Genomic DNA, 15,611 nt, shown 5'->3' on the forward strand with positions numbered 1-15,611 from the left:
GCTAAATTACTGAATTAACTCTAAGCTGACAAATTTGTTAGCTCGAATTTGTTAGCCTTTCGATCAATAACCAGAAACACACAAAATTGTAGTGGAAATTTCCATGACTTTTCCAAAACTTGACTTTTTCAGGTTTTTCATGACCGTACGAACTCTGTCCTTGTACTGAACTGAACAAATGCTAAATAACAAAATATACATCTATGTAAAAACCCAGTATAATAATGATGTTTTTTGGATGCAGCTGCAGTACCAAAAGAAACGTGATAAGTGACATGATAAGCCCAGCTGTCGGCCACAAGATCACCTCCTGTGATGCTGAAGATGACACCAAATGAACTGTTCAGACAAATATTAAATATGGGTCACTTTAAAAAGATTGTGTGAACAGCCTAAAAAGAACATCACATTACGTGAGAAAATCAGATTTGCGCCACCTTGACCTGCCGTGTGAACGCAGCCTAAGTGTCTGTTGATCTACATTAGCTTCAGGTCTCAAGTACAAAACAAAAGAATCAAGCTAAAATAAACGATTGCGCACAAACCTCTAGACTCGTGGAACTCAAGCGTGACGTGGGCATCAAAGCCAAGGCTGAAGTAGTTATTGAACACATTCAGAGGAAGCTGGAGAAAAAAGTGAAAAGGGTGAAACATGTTTTTGTTTTAGTTAATTTAACATTAATATTAAATGTATATTTTCCCCTTAACTGGGAAATCTATTCTCCTTTGTTTGGAGTTTTTTTGACCTCGGCATGACCTTTCTACTACCTTCTGTGTGCCCTCTTCAGGTTGGGCAGGAGACCACTCTACTTGCAGGTTCCAGCGGTCCAGCTGAACCACTGTACCATCTTCTACATGGCACAGGATCTTAGACACTGGCTCGTCTGTGTAGCCCTGATAGGGAGAGAGAGGGAGAGAAAGAGAAAGGGAGAGGGAGAAAGAAAAAAGAGAGAGAGGGGAAGACAGAGAGAGATTATGTATTGGGTGTAATGTCTTCTTAAAACCTCCTTATAAAGCCATTACCTGCCATTATGTTGACCCACAGGGGCTTTTTCCTCAGGAGATAAATAGAGCCCTCGAGCGCATGAATTGAGATGATTACAGGATCTATTCTTATATACAACAGCAGAAAGACTGCGAGCGGGTTATCGCCATTATCCTGCCAATAACAGTATTTCAACTGTAGCGTGAAAGCACGAGGGAGCGAGAGTGCACGAGAAAGAGAGAGAGAGAGACTCTAAACCTGTCAAGGTCATTGCTCGCTAGTCTCCAAACCCCTGCAGTCAAAAGCAGCTACACACTGCACATGCTTAAGAACATAAGAGAAAGCCTGGTTTTATTGGTTATTTTTAATGAATCTACTTAGCTACTATTCTTTCCAATTAATCCCACCCTCACAAATCCATACTATGCAACTGATCAGCCATAAATCCACTGACAGGTAGAGTAAATAAAGGGAATTTTCCCAAACAGGAATTAAGCCTAGAAATAGACTTTAAACAGGTGGGATCTACATATAAGCAGCAAGTGAACAGTCAGTTTTTGAAGGTGGTGTTTCGAAACCAGGAAAAGCAATCTGGCCCACTTGGAAAAGAGCCTAATGGATAGGACTGCCAAAATGACCAGGTCATTGTGACCTACCACTGGGTGGGACCAGTGAATGGGATTGGGGTCTGAAGTATTGCAAGTAAAATTGTCGTACGGGTGGGTGGTATCTACAGGATTAGAAGTAATAGGTTCTTTCAAGGAATGTGTTCAGGGAATGGAATTGGGGTAAGCAGTATTGCATGTGATAGAGTCTACTATCGAGTAGGAATAAAAGACAGAATTGTGGTAGGGAGTACTAAGGGGTAGGATTAAGTGGTGGGATAGGGGTTGGGAGTATTGCAAGCGATATGGTCTTCCAGGGAATGAAACCGAAAGGTTGGATCAAAAGTACTGTAAGTAACAAGGTCTATCAAGTGGTTGAATCAAGAGGTGGGATTGTGTAACGGAGTATAGTGGAATCGGAAGTACTGTAATTCAGTACTTGGTAAACCCATTTACCAATGGGTGGAATCAATAGATTGGATTGGGTTTAGGGGTATTGCAAGTGACAAGGTCTACCAAAAGATGGAGTCAAGGGGTGAAACAGGACAGGGTCATGGGTGCTTATGGCTCACTGATGTAACCCATGTAGAAAGACCCAGCTCACAACTTACAGGACTTGGTTAAAGAATATACTGCTAATGTGCTGGTATCAGAAACTACAGGACATGTGGGACCTTCACATTATTAGGCAACTGGCTTTAATATTAAGGCTAATTGGTGCAAATAATAACCGCAATAGCCGCAAGTCCTATTTGTTTTCATATATTAACAAACCAACAAGCAAACAAATGAGCAAATAAACAAGCGAATAATCCCTGCAGCTGCTCATCACGTCTTCCATGCCCCATTTACGCATTCAGAAAAAAACAATCACTCACTTATTCATCACATCCCTCTGAACAACATCAAAACGCGATTTCCACACGGATTTAACGCAGCATTCATTAGCCAACACAATCATCGCTAATAACCCCACCGCCCATGCCCCTGCGCTACCCCCAAGACCCAGCAGCATCAGCACCCCCCTCTACCCCACCACCCAAATCCTCCCCTCCCTTCTCTCTCTTTTCCTCCTTTCTTTCCTGCCTGCTTCTGAAGCAGTCTGCCTCAATGAAGGCTTAGGAGATATATTACGAGTATGTGGAATATATTTAGACTTTCACTCATCAAAAGGTTTGCTAATTTGCGTCAGCAACACAAATCCATTGCAGCATGGGTTTGAAGCGGCAGTGTGTGAGACAGTAGACAGTGGGGCCTAAAGGCCTGAGCACTGGGAGTAAATGGAGCTCTGGAAGCTCATCTGTGCTCGAGATGATAGTAGCACTTCTACACCACAAGTGCCCTTGTGACACGAGTGTATTAAAGTGATACTACAGCAGAATTGATATTATATAAAACATTGATGGAGTATATAAAAAAGTGTATTTTACACTCCCCAGTCCAATTCCACAATAAACTGAGACTTAGTCCTAAATTATTTGTCTGAGTCAAATCAGCACATTCTATACAGTGTAGCCTGAGCAAATGACCTAAGCCTTCATGAGCATTTATACTTGTGTAAATGTGTAAGCAGGACTATTAGTTAGAGTAGACCAATCACAGTTACTATGGTCTGTATTGCCGCAACACAAGTTTTTGGGGATAAACAATAGAAGAAAAAAATAACTATAGTTGTAATAAAATCCAGCTTTTCTTTGCTGCACATTCATCAAACTAACCGGAATGTTTAAAATATAACAACATCTAGGTTCAGATTTGGTCTAAATTTTCAGATGTGAAATTTTCCTCAGCTGTAAATGTAAGCCTGATTTGAAATCACTGTATTTGTGATGTCAGCCTATGGCAGGTAGGCAGCTAATTCAGGTTGAAGTTATAAGTAGTGTTTTAGCCCAGACTGCTCACAATACAGCCAAACAGGCAGAAGCAAGTACATCATTCAATAAAAAAAGATTGACATCAGAGGTCAATATGTTAGTAAGAGTTGTTCTATCTTAAATATACATAATCTGGTAGTTTTGACAGACAGGGATTAAGCCTTGGAGATTTTCCATTGAAAAAAAATAAAACATAGTATACAGCTAGGCTTAACCCCTGTCCAGGAAATCAAACCGTAAATGTTAATGTTTGTGGACACCACTTTTAAGTAATGTAGGTTACATTCAGTTGCTGCCACAGACACTTTTCTAGTCCTTAAAAAAGTACTGCCAATACAATATAACCTTCTGGAGCAGATAAACATAAACATATTGGCACTATACGTAATACCAGGCATAAGTGTATATTATATCATGTGTGTATACATATATAGCATTTAGCTGTAAAATATTGAGACAGTGTTTTTAAGAAATGTGGCCCCTAATTGGTTTGACAAAAAACATGAATTTAAAACGCAGGAATAAAACTATATTATTACATTCCTTCAAGAGAAAAGCACTTTGATGAGTTGCCAGCAGATGGCTGTAGTAAGGTGGCACAGGCAGGGCATGTGTTTAGGGAATGTCTTCTTCTTGGTTCCATCATTACATTGTCCTGTTAGCTGAGGTCACCTTAAAATAGACTAGACAATGAGGTGATTGGTTACGGTGGAGGCCTCCTGACCAGTCAGCTGTTCAGAGTCTTCTCTGAAATAAACTGACTAAATGAGGTTCAGGCTTTTGTTTGGAGTGTGACTTTCACCACGCATGTATATTGCCAGGATGGGGAAAAAAATAATTTAGAAAAGGAGAACAAAAATGCTAAATAAATAGAAATGCAGTGTATTGAGTGGTGAAATTTGTCTGACTGCCTTCATGTGTCTTCCTTTACAAATACAAATAATCATAAAAAGAGAATTATTGATGTGTCTTGGGCATCCAGTGGTGTGAGGGCAGAATTAAAGATGACTCACTCCTCCCCAGTTGAGTGTCCTGGCGAGGTCATTTCCTGTTCCAAGAGGAAGCACTGCCACAGGAGGCTGCGGGTTCATCTGCAGTTCATCCAGAGCGGACAGGACCCAGCCCACCTTCAGAAAACAAACAAACACAAGCTGATCACACAAAGCATGATCAAACATCAAAGAGAGTACAGTACATTCCCAACATATCCCAACATCTGAACATATTCCCACATATCAATGTCTCTCAGCACATCTCAACATATATTGGCCATTACCCAACATCTTAGTATTACAACATATTACATTATACAGCAATAGATCCCAGCATAATCCAAAATCTCAACACATCCCAATCTATCCCAAAATGTCTCAGCAGATCCCCACAGAACACAACATTACCGTGTATCATCCAACATCTTAAAATATCCCAACATATCCCAACATACAAGAATAGATTCTCTCATATTACAAAATCCCAACCTATCCCAACATGTCTCAGCAGATCCCCACATAACTCAATATTACCAAGCATCATCCAACATCTTACAATATCCCAACATATTCCATATAACCTTAGATCCGAGCATAATCCAAAATCCCAACATATCCCAACCCATCCCAACATGTCTCAGCACATCCCCACATAACTTAATATTACCAAGCATCACCCACTATCTTAAAATATCCCAATATATCACAACATACAAGAACAGATGTCATCATATTCCAAAATCCCAGCATATCCCCACATAACTCAACATTACCAAGCATCACCCATCAGGCAGAACTCAATATTCCCAAGCATTACCTTGCATCTCAAAGCATCTCACATATATCTCAACACAGCCAAGCATATCAGAATGTATTCCAACATCTTAGCACATAACTAAACATTAACACGCATCACCTAAAATATTATAATAATATCCCAGCATATTCCAACATAACATACCATAATGCAAAATCTTCCAACATACTAAAAAATAAGCCACTATATTTTATAGATGATGTAGATTTATTTACCTAAAAATAAAGATTATATATGATAATATAATCAGATACCGGACTATAAGGCGCACCTAAAATATTTAAAATTTTCCCAAAATCGTCAGTGTACCTTATAATCCGGCCCAATACATATGAATTCTACCAGTCAGGTTTTAAGGAGCAGTAAAGCTACTCTGATGAATTACTGAGTGTAAGAGAGTTAGCACTGCTAAGCGTTGGGTAGCGCTGCTAACCGGAACGGGCTAGCGCTGCTAACCGGGGCTGGCTAGCGCTGCTAATCGGAGCTGGTTAGCACAGCTAACCAGAGCTGGCTAACACTGCTGAGCGCAACAGGCTAGCACTGCTAACCGGAGCTGGTTATGCTGCTAACCAGAGCTAACTAGCACTGCTAGCCGTGACAAAATTCTGGAATTCTAAGCTTACTGTAAATAAAATGAAGTTTAATGTTTTTTTAAGAATTACAGTTTTGTTTACCTAATTAGGAGGGAAACATGGCGACACCCTTTTTCACTTCGATTTGTCGATCTGTTGCTTAATGCGCTTTATAATCCAGTGCGCAATATGTATGAAAATAGACCAGAAAATAGATGTTCAATGCATCTGGTGCACATTATAGTCCGAAAAATACAGTACTTGCTTAATGTAGTCCTTGGGCAGCTTCTGAGTGATACTGAAATTTTTTCGATTGTGATAAATAGTGAAACTAAATTACTGTGCAGCCCTAGGAGAACATAATAGAACACATGCCAACATATTTTAAAATATATTTACCAATACATTCTAAAATCCCAACATATAATAAAAATTTTCAGGATACATCCTACCACAACACATTCCTAAATATCTAAACACAGTGTGACATAACAGATCATATCTAAACATATTTAACATTTGAATAAATACTGACATATTTGATGATCCCAACATATTTCAACATATTGTTTAACATTCCAGCATATCCATTTATATCTCAACATATTTAATCTCAGCACATCTTAATATTTCACAACACTTCTCAGCAAATCCCAACATAGCTCAATATTTCACAACATATCTCAGCAAATCCCAAAATAGTTCAATATTTCACAACATATCTCACCAAATCCCAAAATAGTTCAATTTTTCACAACATACCTCCCCAAATCCCAACATAGCTCAATATTTCACAACATATCTAACCAAATCCCAACATAGTTCAATATTTCACAACATATCTCAGCAAATCCCAACATATCTCAATATTTCATGTCTCAGCAAATTCCAACAAAGCTCAATATTTCACAACACATCTCAGCAAATTTCACAACATATCTCAATATTTCACAACATCTCAGTAAATCCCAAAATAGCACAATATTTCACAACATATCTTGACATATCTTAACATAGCTCAATATGTGTTGTGTTGTATGTGAGCATGACAAAAGGGCTTAAAAAAACAGGGCTTGTAGATTGAGAGAATAACTCTTTTGGAGTAATGATTGTGTGCAGATTTATACAAATATGCTTTGCCCAGCTCGCTATTCCTCACATCTCTCAGCAGGGGGAGTTTTTTCTAAACCTTTACATTGTAAGATATAGAAGACTAGTTTGTGTTGCCCTAAGTTTTGGCTAGCAAGATACCTATAAACTTTCTTTCACACTTTATTTTTCTCCAAACTGCCCTGTTTTTATGCAAAAATACATTACATAAAAAAGAAAAATCAGACACAGTGGTTATAAGCCTTGCTGCTATGTTCAGATCATCCCCGGCAGAGATATGAACAAAGTACGGTACATATCAAAAGTTCAGAGAGCAGAAGGATGTCGCTTCACCACATCATTATTAATTTGCATAAAGTTAAGAAAAAGCCAACTCCTTTTGCTGTTTGTTGCCAAATCATAGCTACATATCTTGTTCTCCCATAGGAAACGAATGGTGGTCTGTCGATTTGTTGCCAGCCAGTGTGTATGTAGGGTCAGCTGTGCTCTGTTGCTTACCGTCCCGTCTCCTCCACAGGCGAGGATGCGAAGATTTGGCACTTTCCTGTACAATTCCAACCTGGAAAAGAGACAGATACAGAAATAACACTTAGATGCTTTAGGCCTGCACACTGTGATATCTACATACTGTGAACACATACATTACACAGGTTTTAACAGAGGTGATCAGGTTATCCAAAATTTTAATGATGCATCAACAGAAGGACACTATTAATGGTCAGTTTATAAACATGTTTAATGCATTCAGGAACACTTGACTGTTCTGGAAGCCTCTGAACTGAACACACACACACACACAGGCTAATCGATGTATCTGTATGTTTGTGTGTGTGTGTGTGTGTGTGTGTGTAGGCAGAGGGACTTTAATCACAGGTCTGTCAAGCAGAGCTCAGCGGTAACCCTGCAACCATCCAGCTGGGTTCTGCCCTCCTTCACTCCCTCTATTCCTCACTTTCTGTCATTTGTCCTCTGTGTACTCCCTCTTGTTCTTACATTTCATTCTATTTTATTCTATCTATCTATCTATCTATCTATCTATCTATCTATCTATCTATCTATCTATCTATCTATCTATCTATCGCTCTGGAAAAAAATAAAGGGGTTTGAGTAAAATGAACATTGTTGTTTTATTTTATAAACTATGGTAAACATTTCTCCCAAATTCCAAATAAAAATGAGAAATGGCTGAAAGAACAAATATATGCTGAGCTTTCTGTCCTTAAATAATGCAAGAAAACAAATTCATATTCATAAAGTTTTAAGAGCTCAGAAATCAGTATTTAGTGGAATAACCCTGGTTTTAATCACAGTTCTCATGCACCTTGGCATGTTCTCCTCCACCAGTCTAACACACTGCTTTTGGATTACTTTATGCCTTTACTCTTGGTGCAAAAATTCAAGCGGTTCATCTTGGTTTGATGGCTTGTGATTATCCATCTTCCTCTTGATTATATTCCAGAGGTTATAAATGAAGTAAAATCAAGGAAAAACATTGTCATTATATGGTCTCTTATTTTTTTTTCCAGAGCTTTATCTCATTCTTTGTCTCTTCCTCACTCTCTCTGCATGTTTATATTCTTCTTACTTTTTCCTGTGTCCCTCTCTCAATGTTTCGATGATCCTAAAATTGTCTTTAATATCTCTTATTCTCTTATTCCCCCTGTTTTCACCTTCACATATGGCCCTTTCTCTACCTGTCTATCTATCTGTCTCACCCATGTTCACCTCCTCTCTTACTCTCTTTCTCTCTTCCTTAAGCTCCTCTGTCAGCTCTGAACAGACTGCAGAGCCAGGTCCGTGTGAGCGGCCCAAACAGCTCAATTAAGCAGCAGAGCAGAGCAGAGCACAGAGCTGGTGGATCTGAGAACAGACAACAAAGCATAGAAGCTTCTGGAAGACTGAACTCCACTGCATAGTTACGGTTGCTACCTAATTAATGATCTTCTGGAAGAACAGAGGAATGGTGAGTTTAAGAGACACATAGAGTCTCTTAAAGAGAGTAAGAGAGAAAGAGAGTAAGATGAACATGGAAAACAAAAAAACAGGGATAGAAAAAGAGACAGAATGAAAAAATAGACAAAGAAAAGATGAAAGAGAGAAAGAGAAACATTAAGACAGATACAAACACAGAGAGAGGGACATGATAAGAAACAGAGACAAAACAGAAAGACGAGATAACGAGTCAGTCAAAAAAAATAATTTGGAGAGAGAAAAGAAGAGTAGTAAAAAGAAACAAAAAGAAAGAGACATAGAGAGAGAATGAAAAGAAAGAAATATGATAAGAGATAGAGGTAAGAATGAAGGAAGACATGGATATCAAATGAGAGAGACTGAGACATACAGAGAGAGACCTGGAGATATAATGAGAAATAACTTGGTGAGAGAAAGAAATTTGTGAGGGAAAATGGGAGAGAAACATGGCATGAGAGAGAGGGAGCAAGAAAGAGACAATAAAAAGAAAGAAAGAAAGAGAGACATGGAGAAAAAGAGTGTGAGAAAGGAGAGACACAGACATGGAAATTAAAGAGAAAGAGAAGATTCCATCTAGTGAATTAGGACAGTTTTCAGCATTCACTTATCTTACTATTACTATACTACAGGGGTTAGACAATGAAACTGAAACACCTGGTTTTAGACCACAATAATTTACTGTTCTGACAGACAGTTCTGGTGGAAACAGTTCTGAAGTTACGGTGCACACTGAATTCTGCCATGATTTGCGCAGCCGTGGTTTTATGTTTTTTAGATACAATCCGGGTTAGCACCCGAACGTCCCTTTCAGACAGCTTCCTCTTGCGTCCACAGTTAATCCTGTTGGATGTGGTTGGTCCTTCTTGGTGGTATGCTGACATTACCCTGGATACCGTGGCTCTTGATACATCACAAAGACTTGCTGTCTTGGTCACAGATGTGCACCAACAATTTGTCCTCTTTTGAACTCTGGTATGTTACCCATAATGTTGTGTGCATTGCAATATTTTGAGCAAAACTGTGCTCTTACCCTGCTAATTGAACCTTCCCACTCTGCTCTTACTGGTGCAATGTACAATTAATGAAGATTGGCCACCAGGCTGCTCCAATTTAGCCATGAAACCTCCCACACTAAAATGACAGGTGTTTCAGTTTCATTGTCCAACCCCTGTATGTATCTACCTTCTATCTATATGCCCGTCTGCCTATCTACCTATCTAATGATGTACAGAGCCAGTGAGCGCTCACTGTGAGCTGGCAGTGCTGCAGACAGAGCTCCACTTCCTAATACAGTGCCTGAAGCTTTAATACTACAGGAAAATCAGCTGCATCTCCCCAGAGCTCCTACAGTGCAGTACCACACACACACATTGGCCTACATACTGAGAGAGAAGAGTGGGCTAATCACACACACTGCAAAATATGCAGCAGCTCGTCACAACCTGAGGGACCACCAGTATGAGACCAACTTTTTATTATTATAGATTCTGTAGTAACAGCTACTACAGGATAGGATAGGTGTGTGGGGTCTTCTGCATTGATTATGGATGTAATTTCTGTCAGAGTCAGCATTTCTGTTTGCATCGACAATTCTATCCAGATGCCACTGGTCACAATCATTACTACCCACTGCCCTGTCCACTGTGGGGGGTAATGCATTGTATTAGGCATTTCCAGTACCCATGTGCCACTGTGGATCGAGTAATGATTGCTCCAACTGACAACTGATAAGTCACATCGTCTTGCCATCAGCACACTGGCCAGTGTTCAACCTCACTCAGAAGACAATTTCTCACACCTTATACAGGTGTGGGTGTGAAAGTAACAGAGAGAATAATATAGAGAAAAATGTGATCAAGAGAGAGAAAAAGAAAGAGAATAAGAGAGGCAAAAAGAAAGAGAGATAGGGTGAGAGAGTAAGAGAGAGAAAGAGAGAGAGAGAGAGAGAGAGAGAGAGATAGAAAAGGAGAGAGATAGAAATATTGTAGGATGAGAGAGTAACAGTAAAAAAAATGTGATCAAGAGAGAGAAAGAGAGAGAGAATGGGAAAGAGAGGGAAATAGAAATAAAGATAGGGTGAGAGAGCAAGAGAAAGAAAATGTGATCAAGAGAGAGAAATTGAGAAAGAGAAAGAAAGGGAGATATAAATAGAAATAGATAGAAATAAATATAGGGTGAGAGAGTATGTGATCAGGAGAGAGAAAAAAGAGAGAGAATGAGAAAGAGGGAAATAGAAAGAGAGATAGGGTGAGAGAGTAAGAGAGAGAAAGAGAGAGAGAGAAAGGGAGGGAGAAAGAAAGATAGATACAATAAAAGAGTAAGAGTGAGAAACCTTAATCAAAAGAAAGAAAGAATGAGAAAAAGAGGGAGATAGAAAGATATATAGGATGAGAGAGTAACAGGGAGAAAAATGTGATCAAGAGAGAGAAAGAGAGAGAGGATAGGAAAGAGAGGGAAATAGAAAGAGAGATAGGGTAAGAGAGTAAGAACGAGAAAAAGAGGAACATAGAAAGAGATATAGGGTGAGAGAGTAAGAGAGAAAAATGTGATCACGTAAAAGAAAAAGAGAGAGAGAAAGAGAAAAAGAGGGAAATAGAAAGAGAGGGTGATCAAGAGAAACATGATCAAGAGAGAGAGAAAACGAAAGAGAATATAGGATTGAGAGAGGGAGAGAGATACTTACGCTTCTCTTGGCCCTCCCTGGGAGAGATCAAACACCTGCCGAGGATTCAAAATCCACATGAACATCTGCAGCAACTTGGTCCCCTGAGAACAAGAAAGAGAGAGACAGAGTTAGAGTCCATCTCTCTTCCTCCACTCTCATTAGTGTGTTTGTGTGTATGTCATTACCCACCTGATTCCCTCCACTCTTAGGGTTAACAAACACCAGCACAGGCTTCATTAACGGTGAAGGCAGCGGCTTCAGCATGAACGGCCGCCATTTCGACTCCTGCAGAAAAACACACGTTATATACGAACTCTCATGCAGGTACACACACACACACACAGCTGCTGTAAGCTGTTTCAACAGATGTCAGAGAGTAGGAGTTAGGGGAAGGGAGACATTGGGCGACGGTGTTTTGACAGGAACTAATCGCATCAACCTTTTAAGCCCCGCCTCCACTGTGAGTGAGGCCTTCACTGTGTCTCAAATCGAGCCCTGCTTTAGTACACGAGTGTGTTCACATGAGGAACGCACTGGAATGGAACGTACTGTTGATACCTGGATCAGAGATGACTGATTTTGTTTGGAGGGGAAGGAGTGAGGTTGGGAGGGGTGTGTGGGGAGCTGAGATCCAGGGGAAATTTTGGTGAACACACTCCATGTCCTGCTTGCTAGGTTTTTGATTAATTATAAATAATTCTGAGCAAAAATTCAGAGAAAAACGTAGTACGTTAACTCTATCTAGTCAAGTTTTTTTGGCTATAAAAAATATTTTCACAGCAAATCAAAGTCCAAGCAGTTGATTTTATGTAATTTTACAGCATTTCTTTTGGTCCACTGATCATGACATTTTGACACAATGTAAAGAACAACTATCAGATCCACATTATGTCAATATGTCAAAATCACCAACAATTGCCACTATGAGCGGGAGTTCGCTCGTTCGAACCCCCGCTCATGCAGCTTTGCCATCAAGCTGCTGGCGCTCAGAGGGAGCACAATTGGCCCTGCTCCCTCCGGGTGGGTAGATGGCGCTCTCTCCCCACATCACTCCTAGGATGATGTCCGCAGCACAGGGCGTCTGTTAGCTGATGTACCGGAACCGAATCGCTGTGCTTTCCTCCGAGCGCGCTGTGATGCTGCTCGGCAATACTGCATCAGCAGCAGCTCGAAAAGAAGCGGTGGCTGGCTTCACATGTATCGAAGGAAGCATGTGCTAGTCTTCACCCTTCTGGTGTGTTGGGGCATTACTAGTGATAGGGGGAGTCCTATCAGTCCTATGAGTGGGTTGGGTAATTGGGGAGAAAATAAAAGCATTCGCTGGTTTATGCTGGTAAACAAGATTGTTAACCACCTTTAACCAGACCAGTGTAGATTGCATTTTTGATATAGTGCCTTCCTGTTATTAGCAATCTGTAATATGTGTTTATTCAATTATTATTTATAGAATTACATTTAAACAATTTTGCCTTTGCAATTTTTTATTGATTTGTTTTTTTAAGATTTCCACAGTATAGAGCAAACGTACAGGTAACATAATTTTGTACTAATCTACTAACCTTTTATTTGTTTTTTTAGTAGAAGACTAGATACGATGCTATTCTACAAAACCCAGGAACTAGTTAGTGAAGAACACAGTGTGGGAACATATTGAACAGGGCCTGAGCTGAGACACAGAGTTATTTTAGGGGTCTCAGGAAATGAAGGATTTCTTGTCAGTGCGCAAGAGACTCAGTGGCTACTCACGTCCGTGCCCTTTTTGCTGGTTCTCCGTTTGAATGAAGTCCGTTTTTTCCTCCGAGTGGAGTTTTTAAACGAGCTCTGAGGAACAGGAGAGAGACAGATGGCAGCGAGACTTCAGCTAAACCTACAATCAACAGTTCTGAGAGAGGCCTTCACACAAGTGACCTCGGCTGCTTTGCTGTTTTTATTGCAGCTAAAGAAGGAAACAGCATAATCAGGTTTATTAGTTTAACTGGCTCTGGCTTTTACCAGGAAAGAAACCCCTGTACACAAGTGTTTCAAACAGCCCTCAGTCTTTACCGCTCATGCATCAGGTTTGCCGCGTATCTGAGGTCTGATTTTTTTTTTTTATGTTTTGATGGTTTGTAAAGATACTTCCCTTCTAATAACCCCTGAATTGTAAGTGACAGTGGCATGTCACTCATCAAAACACTGCTCCACCCCGTCACGCCTCCTACAGTCATAGCTCTAACCCAGAAAGGTGGCCTAAATCCACCAACACAATCATATTAAACCAAACGAGCTACAAGCAGGAGTAAAAGTGAGGGTGTGGTTCAGTTTTTGATCAATTCTACTGCCTTTAATGGAACAGATAAAGAAATAGTTCATGTATAAAGTGAGGCAGAAAGCAACAGGCCTTTGTTTACAGTTGTGCGAGAGCATGTAATGGTAAAGACTGTGGTACAGATAAGTCCTGATGATTATGCTGAATCAAACAGCAGCACATTGAGGCCAGTGGAGCAGAGCACAGCAGACGAGAGCATGCAGCCCAGCTCTAAACACAGATCTGTAACGCTTCTCTATGTAGTCTTTTATACATCACATGTACAAACGAACACACATACACAATCAGTTCCTTTAGATTAACCCGCCTGTTATGATGTTAAATTTACCTGTTTTAAAGAATAAAAATACTGGGAAATATCTAACTATATTTACATATCTAATATCTAATATCTAAAATAATTATTTATGGAACATAAAGCTTTAACATTGCCCAGGACATAAAGAACACGTAATATATCCAATTGTAAAGCACACATAGATATTATTAAAAAATAAATCTTCCATTTTTCCTCACACTGTAAAGAAGTGGATCTGAATGCATGTGGAGATTATAAAAAAAAAACACTTACTGTGATACAATAGAAGAAAACCTGATCAGTTAAAGCTGCTAACGCTGCGTGAGCTGCTGATCTTCGTAAAAAAAAAAAAAAAACATCCCAGAGTTTCTTCGATTTTGGTGAAAAACCAAAAGTGATGAAGTGGGTTGAAGTTGAGGAGGAGTTGAGGTGATGTCATGGCAACACAATCACCAGATTTGAACTCCACTGAGAACTTGTGGGAATGTGTTGGAAAGTACTTGGAGAAGAATAATCCATCCACTATTTGAGGTGTGTGGACAGCAGAGAGGAATGTGTGGGAAGTTGTTGTGTTCTCTGAAATCATGGGAGCTCCATCCAACACTGAAAAGCTGGTGATCACGATCATCCAACACCCTGACCTTACTAATGCACTTGTCACTGAATGTAAAAAAAAATTGCTTCTAAAATCTTGTAGAAAGCCCTCATCGGATATTAGAGACAGTTACTTCAACAAAAACAGCATAATTAGAGAAGAACCTACAAAAAACAATATATCTACAGCATATCTCTGCATTTCTTCTATATACACACAGAGTACCTTTTATCTATAAAACACACACACCCATACACACACACAGTACACTGACTGGCCCAGACGCTGGTATGTACCTGTGGCTTCCTGACTTTGATGATCCATGAGGGGGGCACGATGACCCCTGCATGAGCACCCAGCGAACACGGTTCCTCAATCTGATGCAGCATGAAGCATGTCACCTTGTTGTGGAACTGAAAGCAAGGCAGACACATCTCTCAAGTCAGCACTCAGTCCACATTTGAGACACGTAGTGTGTAGCAGAGCCTCTATCCTGCTTAATTAACACTCACAGCCTGCTTGCACCAGGAGCAGCTGATGGCGATGATCTCCTTACTGTGGAAGAACTTCTGCTGGAAACTCTGTAGTGAGACAAAAACATACTTTCGTCATGAGGTTCTCTGGATTTTTGGTGCACTCTTACCAAAAAAAAGATGTTTAATGAGTTCTTAATGTGAATGATAACCACTTTTGTGAATAAGGTGAATGTAAAGATCCTTTCAAATGTTCTTTATGGAAGCAAAAATGGTTATTGTATGGTATCACTCAAAAAATTTAAGTATCAATTGAAGCACCTTTATTTTAAAGAGTTTAAAATTG

At 39.8% G+C, this 15,611-nt stretch overlaps 1 protein-coding gene across 3 annotated transcripts in view; it reads right to left on the reverse strand.

Annotated features, from left to right (window-relative positions):
* The window catches only part of dgki (diacylglycerol kinase, iota), a 99,437-nt gene that overhangs the window by 20,923 nt on the left and 62,903 nt on the right, over window positions 1-15,611 (reverse strand). For all 3 annotated transcript variants that reach the window (XM_049473439.1, XM_049473432.1, XM_049473433.1), the window contains exons 7-15: window positions 15,305-15,373; window positions 15,089-15,205; window positions 13,338-13,412; window positions 11,781-11,876; window positions 11,610-11,692; window positions 7,454-7,514; window positions 4,478-4,591; window positions 769-894; window positions 546-624 (exon numbers count right to left, since the gene is read on the reverse strand). In XM_049473439.1, coding sequence (XP_049329396.1) covers window positions 546-624; window positions 769-894; window positions 4,478-4,591; window positions 7,454-7,514; window positions 11,610-11,692; window positions 11,781-11,876; window positions 13,338-13,412; window positions 15,089-15,205; window positions 15,305-15,373 — 820 coding nt within the window. The remainder of the gene's footprint in view (window positions 1-545; window positions 625-768; window positions 895-4,477; window positions 4,592-7,453; window positions 7,515-11,609; window positions 11,693-11,780; window positions 11,877-13,337; window positions 13,413-15,088; window positions 15,206-15,304; window positions 15,374-15,611) is intronic.

The sequence above is a fragment of the Astyanax mexicanus genome, chromosome 2, assembly GCF_023375975.1.
Source record: "Astyanax mexicanus isolate ESR-SI-001 chromosome 2, AstMex3_surface, whole genome shotgun sequence".
NCBI classification, from domain to species: domain Eukaryota; kingdom Metazoa; phylum Chordata; class Actinopteri; order Characiformes; family Acestrorhamphidae; genus Astyanax; species Astyanax mexicanus.